General features: G+C 41.0%; 1 protein-coding gene and 1 long non-coding RNA gene across 6 annotated transcripts; both read right to left on the reverse strand.

Annotated features, from left to right (window-relative positions):
- Positions 1–1,450: 1,450 nt before the first annotated feature.
- LOC139563790 (uncharacterized) lies at positions 1,451–5,698 on the reverse strand. The gene is made up of 2 exons (XR_011672639.1): positions 4,616–5,698; positions 1,451–4,024 (listed from the first exon to the last, which is right to left on the reverse strand). It is a non-coding gene; the product is annotated as an uncharacterized lncRNA (long non-coding RNA).
- A 370-nt stretch (positions 5,699–6,068) lies between these two features.
- On the reverse strand, positions 6,069–14,237 carry LOC139563788 (cell division cycle-associated protein 4-like). Of its 5 annotated transcripts, XM_071382702.1 has the most exons (5): positions 13,876–14,237; positions 13,399–13,596; positions 10,907–11,122; positions 10,344–10,480; positions 6,069–10,040 (listed from the first exon to the last, which is right to left on the reverse strand). In XM_071382702.1, the coding sequence occupies exon 5, from the start codon at positions 10,029–10,031 to the stop codon at positions 9,129–9,131; it is 903 nt and encodes a 300-aa protein (XP_071238803.1). In that variant the 5' UTR covers positions 10,032–10,040; positions 10,344–10,480; positions 10,907–11,122; positions 13,399–13,596; positions 13,876–14,237; the 3' UTR covers positions 6,069–9,128. The 5 variants fall into 5 exon arrangements, with proteins under 5 accessions (XP_071238803.1, XP_071238805.1, XP_071238802.1 ...); XM_071382704.1 differs by having other exon boundaries at positions 10,907–11,023; positions 13,399–14,237; XM_071382701.1 differs by having other exon boundaries at positions 13,399–14,237.
- Positions 14,238–15,082: the final 845 nt, after the last annotated feature.

Here is a 15,082-nt window from a genome sequence, read left to right on the forward strand (position 1 = left end):
GCCGGCAGGGATGTTCGGGAGCAATGCACGCTGACACGGTCGCCAGGTGTACGGTGTTTCCTCTGACACATTGGTGCGGCTGGATTCCAGGTTAAGATTCCTGGTGCAGCTGGAATTGGAGTTAAGCACTGTCAAGAAGCAGTGTGGCTTGGCTGGGTTGTGTTTCGGAGGACGCACGGCTCTCGACCTTCTCCTCTCCCGAGTCCGTACGGGAGTTGCAGCGATGGGACAAGACTAACTACCAATTGAATACCACGAAAAAGGGGTAAAAAAAATTCAATAAAAAAAAGAGCTCCCACCTCAGCTGTTGAATAGATGGAACAGGCCTATCAATTCCTCTAAGTTTGTGTTCACGGGCCGACACGTCCCGTGTCCTATGTGCCAAAGGCAAAAATGTGGTACTCATGAGTATGCTGCATAGGGATGGGAGAATCTGCGGCCAGGAACATCAAAAACCAGAAACCTTAATGGATAACAATGCCACAAAAGGAGGGGTGGACAATTTAGACAAGCTGGTGACTGGCTACCGCTGCAAAAGAAGAACCCTATGCTGGCCACTTCTGATATTCTTCAACATCTTGGACATCTCGGCGTACAACGCGTTTGTCATCTGGATGGCGTTGAACCCAGATTGGAACAGAGCGAAGCTCCAGAGGAGACGGCTATTTCTCGAGGAGCTGGTCAAAGCATTAGTAAGACCTCAAATCCAGAGGAGGCAACATATGTCAAGGACCCCAGCTTCTGCAGCCATCGTGAGGAGGATTCAGGAGGAGGATGCTGCTGCCCCATCCGCCTGACCCACAGAACCAACTCCAATACTGAAAGTAAGTGTGAGTGATGTTGTTGCATGTGTTTGTCTGACCTTGGCCTGCTGTAACTATATATGTGAATGAGATGTTAGAAAAATACCTGAACTAAGTGTTTTCATCATTCTAGATTGCAGCCGGTAGCAACAAGAAGAAATGCTGCAATGTGTGTGGACCCAAGGACAGGAAGACACAGTACACATCAAGTGCAAGAAATACATTTGCAACACAATTTGTCCTTCCAATTTGTTCAGTTCAAAGAAATAAACATCAATAGTGATGAAAACCCTGTTTCATTTGTATAGCTTCAAGATAAACCTGATTTATTCCACCCATGTCTTGATTGTAATTGATTTTTGTTTACAAAAATCACATTATCAAAAAACAAATGGTGCTTTTATTGATAAATGTGATCTAGCAGAGGTAAATGGCTAATATTAACCATGTATGCTGTCTATATTTATTGTAACTGATATAAGTCAACATCTAAGTATTAAGTATTTTTTACGTAAATTGTTATGGCTGTATTGTTTTAAAAACCCAATCATGTTGTGGGTCCATCAGACTTGCAAACATTGGGTTAATAACAAAAACATGAAAACCACACAAGGGTTAATATTCATTAACAAGAATCAAGAGGCAAATCTCTGTATTACTTTTACTCATTATTTGTGGGTCAGGTGATTATGTTAAAACAGAATTAAACACAGAAATTGCAATGGGAAGACATCCACTGACGCAAAGCATTGTATAGTTTAAAATGTTATTAAACATAATTTAATTTCAATGTACGTATAAAACAAATACTGACATCTGACTACATGAACCAGGATAATGGCAGAATCTTTTCCAAGTTGATTCATTCCATATCATCATTATTTACAAATCTAAAAAGTTGATATTGCACTTAAAAGCCAGTGAACACATTGACTAGTAGTATTTGATACAGCAGATGTACAAGCCAAAGTTACTATCAGCCTCCTAACAAAACATGAATGAGCTGGAGGAAGACCTGTAACTTGCTAATAAGAGGAGTCATTCTCATGACCAATTGTTCTATTTTTGCTACACCTCAAAACAATTATGATCTCGAGAAACATAAAAGCTTACAAAAATGTATGACTGTCCCATTTGTCCATATATTTTGTAAAATACCCATCTCTAAGACTGCGTTTACACACGCAGCCCAATTTGGATCTATTTTCCACTAATTGGTCTTTTAACCAATCACATCAGATATTTTTCTGAGATTTGATCTGAATAGTCAAAAGACCAGTTAGTGAAAAAAATATCAGAATTGGGCTGCCTGTGTAAACGCAGCCTTAGTCTCACTGTAGAAACCTGGCTTGACATCTAGAGTGCATGGTCCAAATAGAAAAATAAGTAATGATTGGGTGTGTCTTCTTACTGTGGATAGGTGTTGTGGAAAACTGGATTGTTTGTGCTTTAACTAATTATGGAATCACATTATTGGTGTCTTCCATCTCTATCTTTCCCCCATTGTGTTCCTCTGTGTTTTGTTAAACTGCCTAAATACTCTAAACCACAGACATTTTTTCATGTGATTGGTCAATGGGGTATGATGGAGCTAATCAGCACAAAGCAGCGTAACAGAGAGGTTATTACATGTGTACAACTCCATCTGAGCCAGTTCTCTTCCATTTCAACCACCAGGATTTGCTTTTCCAGACAGAGAAAATAAGGGGTTGGTGATTGAGAACACTCCTCCCACATGTCATTTGATTGGCTGGCGGGTTGAGTCTATGAATAGAAATGTAATACTGAGAGCAAAACAATCACCTTTTCACAAGTAGGCCCGTCCTACATGACAAGATATGTAGTCCTACATTTTCCTCCCCCCTCTTATTTCCATATCTCTCTCATCTCCTCCCAGCTAGTGCACTGGTGGGATGTCAGAGTGAATTAAGATTACATCCCATTGCAGTGCAGGGGCTGAAGAGAGACAAAGGGACATGGAGGAAGGGAGGATGATCCTGGGTTGTATTGAGCCTTTACATGACACTCACATGTGGAGGAAGGCACTCACTGCTCAGCTCTCCACTGGATATATTCTTAACTTTCCTCATTGAAACTCAAATACTACATTTCTACAGAATTATTTTAAGTCTTTAAGGCACTGTTTTTTAAAGGGAAAAGTGGCTGCTGTAATTTGATTAAATGCAAAGATAATGTACAATTTCAAGAAGAGGCATTATATAATAGCACAAGCACTAAAGGTACAAGTATTTTTTCTCGCATTCTGCTGACTCCCTCAAAAACTGAACATTGTGTTCTCAGTAGATACACCGTCAAGTCTCTGTCACCTTAATAAAACTGTTATCGTATGACAAAAATACTGATGATGTCCAAATCCTTAACAACCAGGTCATGACCCCTTGATGTGAACAACATGTTTCACGAGTTGACTAGGATCTCCATAATGTGGTCCAGATTATTGAGGTCGGTCAGACACTGCTGTAACGTGCTGGCTGAGGTATAACTAGAGCACATCTTTAGTCCCTTGTCCCCCCAGGACGACACCCCGCACACCCAGGATGGGTAGCCGGCCAAGGCCGAGGGGATATCAGAGTCGTACATGGAGGTGTCAATGTCCTCAAAGATGTCATCCAGGGCAAGGTCCATGAGGTAGCCCAGGGAGTTTGTCATCTCGCCCTCAAAAGAGCGAAGGTGTGCGGAAGGGCTTTGTGCTCTGGGGTGCCCAGAGGAGCTGTCCTGTGAGGAAGATGTAGGCAACAAAGGGTGGGGCGGCGAGGAGACACCCAGTGTGTTTCCTTCAGCACACCCTGGGCAGGTGAGTGGGCCATCCTCCTCTCAAATACCATCTCTGAGAGAGTCATGGTGGACAGCATTTAAAGGCAAGTCTGAGAGGTCAGTTGTGTGGGTAGGTGCATCAGGGTGAGGGGAGAGTGAGTGGGCTGACAGGTCAAGACTACCTGGCAAATCCCTCTGCATGTCCTGTTGAATCTGCCTCAGGGTATTCACCAGCAGCACTGAGCGGTGCAGGCTTAGTTCTGCTCCTGTTCGACTGCGCTGTAGCTTGTCCAGGCATAGGCTGAGCACCAGCTGCTGCTGCTGCAGATGAGGCAGGTAAGAAGACCCACCCTGAGCCTGGACCTCAGCCTTCTCTGGCAAATAGATATTGAGCCCCTCTGCCTCATTACAACTGTTTCCACTTCATGCCACGACCCAACATAGATCTAGACAGGAAAGACATTGATCACTTTCACTGATCAACATTTGAGTATGAAATATACACATCATTTGAGTCTTGTCTTCATATAGTTTTAAATCTAGTTTGTAATGTAAGGCTCTTGTTCAGTGAGTTGATAGGCTACTGTATTGGCCTACATGTGCAACTTGTGTACTTGCTGTTACTGTATTGGCCAGGTCTACATGTGCAACATTAGCCTAGACAGCAGATAGTGGGCGCTAATGAATGATGCTTTATGTACAAGCCGGTCCAATGGGGACACTTGAGTGTATTACCGGCTGGGCACATCAATCCTGGACGACAATGCAGCTCTAGCGCCCAATATCGGCTGCCTAAGCTGGTGCAACTTCTGACTCGCTGTTGACAGTGCTCGAATTAACTACTGTATTTATGCATATTTTCATGTGTAAGAAAGCAATAAATATGAGCTTGAGTTCAGGATGAATAATGCATCCCGAAATTTTTTACCATTATAATATTTACAATTTATGAAGTGCTGTTGAGACACGACTATCTAGAAAACGCAAACACAACATGCTCGTAATACTACCAATACAAATCACATAGGCTACTCTACCTGTATTATGGAGCTACTTCATTTGATTCCAACTCCTCGGTTTATAAAATATCCTGCGCATTGTCGATGAGTCGTTGCTCTCTCAGAAGACCGTCATTTACACAATTGAGTTTTCACTGCATCTTATTGAAATGTGAGGAAGGCAAGATCGTACAAATGTTTCGTTCAAAGGACGTGTCTTTTTTCGTTATGGCTATCCCCCTTCGCTGACCGCTGATAAACGTGTCTGTTTTGCTTGGAGGAGGGCTGACGTCCACTGAAGGGGGGCGGGACTACAGTGTAAAAGGAAACATGGAAAGGCAGAGACAGTTGCCGGATAGACCCATTATGAAAGCAGTTGGTCGGCGAGACCAAGCCTCCACTAATTGTCATTGCGTGGTCTTTACCACTCACGGGGCTGGGAAATATGCAACACATTTGAGGCTTGTAACTTTTTACATGCGTTGAAATTCACAGTACCCAGGCTACATCGCAGCGCATCTGACTGCACATCAGAGTTATGTTACTGTTAAAACCATCGAACACGGTTACAGACGCATGGAGTACGAAGTTATATTCATACAATGTAAAGATTACATTTTCCTTATGAGAAAATAACTATTGTGGTGGATTGGCCCATGTACATCCATGCAAGGTCAAAAGTCTATTGTAATTGTAAAAGGTGTGTGTGCACATTACAAAAGTAAATTATTACCTTGGGAGGAACAAATTAATTGGAACAAATTTGGAGATCAATGTGTCTTTTTGAATGAGTCATTCAATATGTTTTAGTCATTTCAATGAGGATTTCGAAGAATATTCCATTAACACATTAATAAGTATAATGGTCTCACTTCATAATATAGTAAAATGTAAGTACCTAATTACTCCATTGTTAATATTTTTGTTACCATGAAAATAGTCAAAAAATTATGTAGTTTCAAATCCTGTGTTAAGAAATGCAATGTTAGTAGTCTCATGGAATACAATTTCTTGAGCACTACAGAAATCAATTGATATTATGGTGTGCATTTACATTTTTGTTGGTTGTACACTGATTGGTATGCACATTACACAGCTTACACTACAAATCAACCACAATACTTTAACTTACCTTTATACTAGCGGTCTAGCGGTTAGGATTCCTGGTTTTCACTCAGGCGGCCCGGGTTCGACTCCCGGTATGGGAACAACTGTTTTGGGGCGACAGGTAGTCTAGTGGTTAGAGCATTGGGCCAGTAATCGAAAGGTTGCTGAATCGAATCGCCGAACTGACAAGGTAAAAATCTGTCGTTCTGCCCCTGAACAAGGGGCAGGCTGTCATTGTAAGAAAGAATTTGTTCTTAACTGACTTGCCTAGTTAAAAAAATATTTACAAAAAGGTCCTTAAATAAAAGGATCAATTTCATTTAAAAAAAAAAAATATGTATTTATACTAAGATTAATTTGATCAAATGAATTAAAATTAAAAAAATGACAAGATTTGCACCTTTTATTATAAAAAATATTTACAAAGGTCCTAAAATGTTTTCTTAATATAAAAATGCATATACTTTACAATTGTTAAGGTCTTTGAAATTCTAGCTGCTGTTTGAAGCAGTGACATCATTCAGAGGAGTGTTGTGGTAGTAATGACCAGAGTAATACTGTCAGATTTTACTGGTACGGTTTGCCTGAGTAATCTTTTCATCATGATAAGGAGACATTATGAAAAGAAATCTTTAGAGAAAGAGCTGCTTGTAAAAAATAATAGTTGAATTCTGTACAAAATATATTTTCGCAAATGAAATGCATAGTGAATAGGGGGGGTATTGAGTTGTAATTAAGCAATAAGGCAAAAGGGGGGGGTGGTATATGCCCAATATATACCACGGTTAAGGTGTGCCTGGATACAGCCCTTAGCCATGGTATATTGGCCATATACCACAAACACCCGAGGTGTCTTATTTCTATTATAAATTGGTTACCAACGTAATTAGAGCAGTAAAAATGTTGTCATACCCGTGGTATATGGTCTGATATACCACAGCTTTCAGCCAATCAGCATTCAGGGCTCGAACCACCCGGTTTATAATATATCACATGGGTCTACACGGCTCAGTTTAAAAATCTATGTGGCATGTTTGTATCTGTATTTAATAAATTAAATAAATTAAAAGGAATAACTTAATGGGTCAACCAATAATTCTTAATTTGTAGTAATACAAATATCAGAAAATAAGGCTTCTTAATGCTGATATCAAGCAAGAGTTTCTCTAAATACTTTAACAAATCTAGTCTAGGTTTAAGGGATGGATTCAAATCAAGTAGGGGGGGGGGAAAACTGTGCCCATCTTGAGACCAACTGTGCCCAATGCTTAAAACCAAACCATAGGAAGACATTGGGTGACTCTGGCTACATTAAAATGTATCATATTAAAAATATGGGGGGAAATTATATTAAACCATACTGGTCAATGTCCCAAACTGTATATTGCAAAAATATATATTTCTATATACATACATACAGTTGAAGTCGGAAGTTTACATATACTTTGGAATCATTAAAACTCGTTTTTCCACCACTCCACAAATTTCTTGTTAACAAACTATAGTTTTGGCAAGTCGGTTAGGACATCTACTTTGTGCATGACACAAGTCATTTTTCCAACAATTGTTTACAGACAGATTATTTCACCTATAACTCACTGTGTCACAATTCCAGTGGGACAGAAGTTTACATACACTAAGTTGACTGTGCCTTTAAACAGCTTGGAAAAGTCCAGAAAATTATGTCATGGCTTTAGAAGCTTCTGATAGGCCAATTGACATAATTTGAGTCAATTGGAGATGTACCTGTGGATGTATTTCAAGGCCTAACTTCAACCTCAGTGCCTCTTTGTTTGACATCATGAGAAAATCTAAAGAAATCAGCCAAGACCTCAGAAAATAAATTGTAGACCTCCACAAGTCTGGTTCATCCTTAGGAGCAATTTCCAAACGCCTGAAGGTACCACGTTCATCTGTACAAACAATAGTACACAAGTATAAACACCATGGGACCACGCAGCCGTCATACCGCTCAGGAAGGACATGCGTTCTGTCCCCTAGAGATGAGCGTACTTTGGTGCGAAAAGTGCAAATCAATCACAGAACAACAGCAAAGGACCTTGTGAAGATGCTGAAGGAAACAGGTACAAAAGTATCTATATCCGTAGTAAAAACGTGTCCTATATCGACATAACCTGGAAGGCCGCTCAGCAAGGAAGAAGCCACTGCTCCAAAACCGCCATAAAAAAGCCAGACTACGGTTTGCAACTGCAAATGGGGTCAAAGATCGTACTTTTTGGGGGAGAAATGTTCTCTGGTCTGATGAAACAAAAATATAACTGTTTGGCCATAATGACCATTGTTATGTTTGGAGGAAAAAGGGGGATGCTTGCAAGCCGAAGAACACCATCCCAACCGTGAAGGACGGGGTGGCAGCATCATGCTGTGGGGGTGCTTTGCTGCAGGAGGGTCTGGTGCACGTCACAAAATAGATGGCATCATGAGGCAGGAAAAGTATGTGGATATATTGAAGCAACATCTCAAGACATCAGTCAGGAAATTAAAGCTTGGTCGCAAATGGATCTTCCAAACGGACAATGACCTCAAGCATACTTCCAAAGTTGTGGCAAAATGGCTTAAGGACAACACAGTCAAGGTATTGGAGTGGCCATCACAAAGCCCTGACCTCAATCCTATAGAAAACTTGTGGGCAGAACTGAAAAAGCATGTGTGAGCAAGGAGGCCTACAAACCTGACTCAGTTACACCAGCTCTGTTAGGAGGAATGGGCCAAAATTCACCCAACTTATTGTGGGAAGCTTGTGGAAGGCTACCCGAAACGTCTGACCCAAGGTAAACAATTTAAAGGCAATGCTACCAAATACTAATTGAGTGTATGTAAACTTCTGACCCACTGGGAATGTGATGAAAGAAATAAAAGCTGAAATAAATAATTCTCTCAGCTATTATTTTGACATTTCACATTATTAAAATAAAGTGGTGATCCTAACTGACCTAAGACAGGGAATTTTTACTGGAATTAAATGTCAGGAATTGTGAAAAACTGAGTTTAAATGTATTTGGCTAAGGTGTATGTAAACTTCCAACTTCAACTGTACGTACATGTTTCACTAATATTTGTTTTACTCTTTAGGAAAATATGCATCTCTTCAGAAGTTTGGATGTTCGGGTCTATTTGTGTGTAGTGTAATGACATTGTTCTTCAGTCCATACATATTACAATAAATAAAAACAAAACTGGAAAAATAGATTGTATGACAAAAAGAAATATAGAAAAGTATGTAAAATAAGAAAAATCGTAATGGTATAGGTTGTAATCTCTGCCCACTTAGAGATGCACAGCTGCATGTCGTAACACTGAATATGTTCTTGATTTCATAAACCCTCAACATCTGAACATATAATAACACCATATCCATGTACGCACCACGTGCACAGTCTGTAAAGAGTCTGCAAAGTAAGTATGCAATGAAGTGTGTTGTTTCTCAGGAGCCCACTATGATCTCCATGATGTGGTCCAGTTCATTGAGGTCTGATCGGCAGCTGGTGCTGGAACTGAGGGGTGAGGGCCCATGGGAGGACAGGCTCTCCAGGAGGTCATAGGGCCCCATCTTAGGAACACTCTGCATTCCTGTCAGCACTGTATCAAGGTCGTAGTAAGACGCATCCACGTCTGAAAACAGTTCCTCCAGAGCAGGGTCGGGGCTGGGCGCAGGGTTTTTGATCTCGAACGTGCCAAAGACCTGCTCTGCTGTCCTGGTGTCCTCCACCAGGCTGTCACGCTCCCTCTCCTCCCCCTCTGAGCCAGACCCACACTCTTCACTGTCCTCCTCCTCATCATCATCATCATCATCTTCACCTGTGTCCTCTTCCCAGCAGGGGTCCATGCCAAAGGTGCCTGGCAGGTAGGAGGTTGGGGCTTGGGGGGAGACAGTGGACATAGTCATTCCCACCTCTGCCACCTCCTCCGCAGGGCAGCCCTCTGACCCCACCACTGGGAAGGGCTTGGGGACCTGCTCCCCCTGGGCTGCCTCTGTCTGCCGACACAGCACCTCGGTGGCCACCAGGCGGTCTGCAGAGCACTGGGCAGCAGCGTTGGCAGCACTCAGGGCCTGGGTCATGATCTGCCAGGTGCCGTCCTGGGTCATCTCCTCCTGGATCTGCCTCACCGTGTTGGCAATCAGCACCGAACGGCACAGATTAGGCTCCACCAGCATGTGGCACAGCTGCAGTTTGATCAGGGACATGTCCAGCAGGGACTGCCGCTGCAGGCTGTAGGACGACAGCATCCTCACAGCTGCCAAATTCGACTGATTCACATCCTCACCGCCTGCCACAGGTTCCTCCCTGGAGTCGGAAAACTTGCGCTTCGTGCCCTTCGGGAACATTTTGGCTCTCTGGGGTGAAGGGAAACGGAAAGAGTGTTATTGGTGACAAACCGGCCACAAAAACTTCACATTCTAACAAACACACATGATATCATGAAATACTGTGTTGTCTTGATGAATTTTAGTTATCAAAACTACATTCAAAAGATTTATGAATTTATAATGTGTGGTGTTATGTTTGAAGTGTGTGGCATAAGGACAAACTTTTCATTGGTAAGAGAATTTCATGAAGAATCTCTACAGGTTAGCTAAATATTAATGTAATGTGCTACAGTATAAATAGCTTGTTGTTTTTCTGAAAGTTTGCTATACCTTTCCTGTTGAGAGGCACAGGCATTAGCATAGCAGCTTGGTCCCGGCTGCAGCGCTTCAGTACTTTTGTACAAGCAACAAGCAGCTTTTGTTCTGCACCCTTTCTGCCCATTTTAGGCCAGTCTGAAGCAAGGCTCCTGCTGGGCGGAACAACCACACTTTTAACAGACCCACTGAACCACCGAAAATACAGCATGTTACCAACCAACTACCATCACTGCAGTCAAAATCAGGACAGGTCAGGCTTCTCTCAACAACAAAAAACACAATCAGCTCATGTACATACACTATCCCACCCCACTGCCACCTGTCGTCAAACATCTAAATATTGGCAAAAGTTAGTTCACTTCTGTACTACCGGAGTGAAGTTAATAGGACACATACTGGGTGAGAAAAGTCAAAAGAATACCACACAGGTTTAAATGTGATATGTTTGAGATATACACACCATGCTCCAAAAAATATAACCGCTAGAATGTCATTAAAGGGAAAGGAGGAACAGTGAAAATTAACCTTCCTGAAGCAGTATCTCTGTCTGAATGAGAAGATATCAGAAGACTTGCCTCAAAACAACAGGGGACGGCTGTTGACTCCAAGGGACCAACAAGCAGGGAAGAGCAGAGTAGGAAGAGAACACAGGACAGGAGCCTGTGTGACATCACACTACATTTTCCATCAGACTAAAACAAAGGAACTTCTGTCAGGGTGTGCATCTCCTCAGAGAGAGCAGTGGGTGGGGCAGTAATTGGAGTTACTACTCTGCTACATGGATCAACCATCTACGAAGCAAGAAATGATATCAAACAGGAGGCAAGTATGAAATAAAGGAACCTAATACAGTAACATTTTGGTTCAAAACAGCAAACATTTGCACTTAATAGATTATTTTAACACTATACTAGCTTATGGCAAAAAAAAGCACAGTTGATAATAGCAACTTAAGCAATGTTCCTAATAAGCAAATGTCTTGTATCTATCTATTCTAAGGCTGCAGGGATAGACTGTGGACATCACAGGGGCACAATCTATCAGTCTGCCAAGCAAAGGACATTGAGCTTTGGTCCTACCTGAGAAGACATCTCAGCACTGGAGCAACAAATAACATCACAAGTGACACTGTCGCATTTACTGTATGTTTTCACCATTGGAAGCAATCAGGAGAGTGCTTTTTAGTGTGTTAATGAACCTAACTTGAATGCAGACTTTATGGCCGACCACTTAGCCTAACCATTGCTTTCACTAGAGGGTGGTTATGTGCTTCTAATGTCATTAGCCATCAATAAACCATGATGAAAAACAATCTGTCACATAATTGGACTGGTGCCCTTACTGAAATCTAAGATCATGTTAGCTGCAAGAACTGAAGACTGCAAATGGACCTGCCTCAGACCACAGATAAAATGCACAAACAGTCTGATACAATCCTCTGGGGTACAAGACAACTGTCAAATTCAGCAAATGTTGTGTTCTAAATAGCTAGAACCCAAATAATAACTCCACATTTTCTAGTCCAATTCATGAGTAGCGTTGCCAGGGACCCTATTCAAAATACAAAATGTGAGGCTGACACATGTACTTTCTCTGTTTCTCCGTTGTTACCTTAGTGGTAACTGTAAAAAATAATGGAGAATTTCTAGCTAAGAAGCAAAATACTACACAAGTAACAAAAACACAGGGTTCATATTAATTCACCATTCCACCCACAAACAATAGGTGTCTACTATGGGAGTATAGCTGATTGGATATCTGAAAACAAGGAAAAAAGGAGGCGCAATCATTTTGATGAGACAAAAACTAGTTACTGGTGCCAGGCAGGGGACTTTTTGCTCTTTATGAACACTGCAAACCTAAAAGGCCTGTTCAATACAAATCTGTTAGGTTGTAATCCATTGACAAATAGGATCTAATAGGTTAATGTGGCTATAATAAAACAAAACATAGGTCAAGCCAACATACACCCCTTCAAATTAGGACAGCAGGTAGCCTAGTGGTTAGGGCGTTGGGCCAGTAACCGAAAGGTTGCTGGATTGAATCCCTGAATTGACAAGGTAAAAATCTGTCGTTCTGCCCCTGAACAGGAGGTTAACCCACTGTTCCCCAGTAGGCCGTCATTGTAAATAAGAATTTGTTCTTTTCTGACTTGCCTAGTTAAATAAAGGTTAAATGAAAAGAAAAAAAACATCTTTAAAGTTGAATCATTGTTTTGATGAATCAAGGTTTTTTACTCCAAACAATTAATCTGTCAGTACCAAATGTAAGGAGGGAACCTCATTCATGCATGCTGTGCTTGTTGTACTCTGTGTTATGCCTCAGTTATATTACACCGTTCTAAACGTCAAAGAGCAGCAAGGCTTAATACATAAAATAGCATTAACACCCACAGCTCCACCAGAGATCCTCCTCCTCGTCTCTGGCTCCACCTAGGAATTGTCTCCCCTCCCCCACAATACTGACGTTGACAGTATTTCCGCTTATGCTTATTTGAATGGAGAAATTAGCTGACTACGCAACAGTGCGAGTGTGTATCCTGCAATTCATAATAGGTTAATACAAAAATATGTACATAATGAAATGAGTTATTTATTTTGCACTCGCTGCAATAGCGCATGTCCTTCTCTGGTAGCTGTACCGCATGCTTTGTCTAGCTCGAGCAACAGGGACGCTGGGGCGACAACGGAGATGAGGCCATTTTGAAATAACTAGCTACGTTACCTACTGTAGCTAGCTAATTCCCACTCTGCGATATAATTGTTTAACTATAAAATAACGGATATAATTGGGGTAGATTATTACAACACTGTTTTAAAATGACGAACTTCCCTTTTCCAACTACATTTCTCCACTCCCTAACTGGCATGGATACTCCCGCATGAAAATTGTTTAGCTACCTAACTACCGTTAACTAACGTTACCTAGCTAAATGTGTAGCTAGCGCGCACCCCCCCCTCCCCTCACCAGACTAACATTTGACAAGAGTTTCGGAGATAAACATTTCAATAAATGCCCCATATCAATCCTAACAAATAAATACAGTCGGTTAATTAATTTGTCGTACCTTTATTTTTACTTTATTCCGGTGTTGGTCATAGGATCCTCTGTAGAAAGCGGAGATCAGGCTGAGATGAGATCATTTATGCCACGGCTTCAAAACTAGCTACCTCGTCTTCACTGCTCCCTGCTTGCTACGGCCAGGGAGCAGGAGGGGTGAATGGGGCGGGTTCCATGCATCTTGATAGACAGGCTGTCATTGTCACTTGAACGAGAGCACCAGAACAAAAGGTACACTCCACACTCTCAAAATGCAAAGAAATGGCACAGCAACAGCACATGTAAATCAAAGCTCGCGTGCGTTTTTCCCCACAACTGCAGACTAATCAGTGCATAGCGCGGAAATTGTTATGTCAAAGCAAAACATTTTTGTTTTTAAATCAACAATAAATAAAATACAACTACGATGAGTTATACAGAATATAATGACATTGGAGCTTTTGACTTAAAAAAAATATTATTTCATTGTTCAAATTTGGCTTACCAAGGATTTTTGTTATCCCCTCTTTTGACAAATGACTCTTCCAATCTTACTCTGAGTTTGTAGTTCGTGGGTATGAAATTGGATGTGTTTGGCCAAAAACGTAGTGACGGTACAACACCGTAACACGATCGGAAATGGCGGCGAGTAGTGCGGACGAAAATGAGAAATGTAGAAAAAGTTGGTGAAGCAGCTTCTGTGCTGGAACGCGAACAATATGGGTGTCAGTTCTGAGGGTATGTAATGGGAGGATGAGCATCAAGGACCGGAATGGTCAGTAGTGGAAAGACATAGGAAGAAGAGAGATCATGATACAGAAAGCAGTAGTGATGTGTTGGAGTGGAAAGTTGTGATCAGTGGTGGGAAAAGTACTGAATTGTCATATTTGAGTAAAAGTAAAGATACCTTCATAGAAAATGATTCAAATAAAAGTGAAAGTCACCCAATAAAATAATACTCTAAAAGTATTTGGTTTTAAATATACTTAACTATTAAAAGTAAATAGAATTACTCAAATGTACTTAAGTATTAAAAGTAAAAGATATAAACAATTTCAAATAACTTATTTTAAGCGAACCAGACTGCACAATTATCTTGTTTTTTTACATTTACGAATAGCCAGGGTCACACTCCAACACTCAAGACATAATTTGCAAACGAAGCATTTGTGTTTAGTGAGTCCGCCAGATCAGAGGCAGTAGGGATGACCAGGTGATCTTCTCTTGATAAGTCTGGGAATTGGACCATTTTCCTGTAAAAATGTAACGAGTACTTTTGAGTGTCAGAGAAAATGTATGGAGTAAAAAGTACATTATTTTCTTTAGGAATGAAGTAAAAGTAAAAGTTGGCAAAAATATAAATGGAAAAGTAAAGTAGAAATACCCCAAAAAACTACTTAATAAAAATAAGTACTTTAAAGTATTTTTACATTACAACTTTACACCACTGGTTGTGATAGTGTTTAATGAGACCACAGGGCCTCACTTACACCCTATCCGACTAACTAATTCCATTGAGATAGAGGGACAGTTGGAAGTCGGAAGTGTACATACACCTTAGCCAAATACATTTAAACTCCTGACATTTAGTCCTAGTAAAAATTCCCTGTCTTAGGTCAGTTAGGATCACCACTTTATTTTAATAATGTAAAATGTCAGAATAATAGTAGAGAGAATGATTTATTTCAGCTTTTATTTCTTTCATCACATTC

Source organism: Salvelinus alpinus, chromosome 34 (assembly GCF_045679555.1).
Source record: "Salvelinus alpinus chromosome 34, SLU_Salpinus.1, whole genome shotgun sequence".
In the NCBI taxonomy this organism is placed as follows: domain Eukaryota; kingdom Metazoa; phylum Chordata; class Actinopteri; order Salmoniformes; family Salmonidae; genus Salvelinus; species Salvelinus alpinus.

Coding starts and splice junctions, on each gene's coding strand:
- LOC139563788 (XM_071382702.1), bottom strand. CDS start 10,031: ATGTTCCCGAAGGGCACGAAGCGCAAGTTTTCCGACTCCAGGGAGGAA.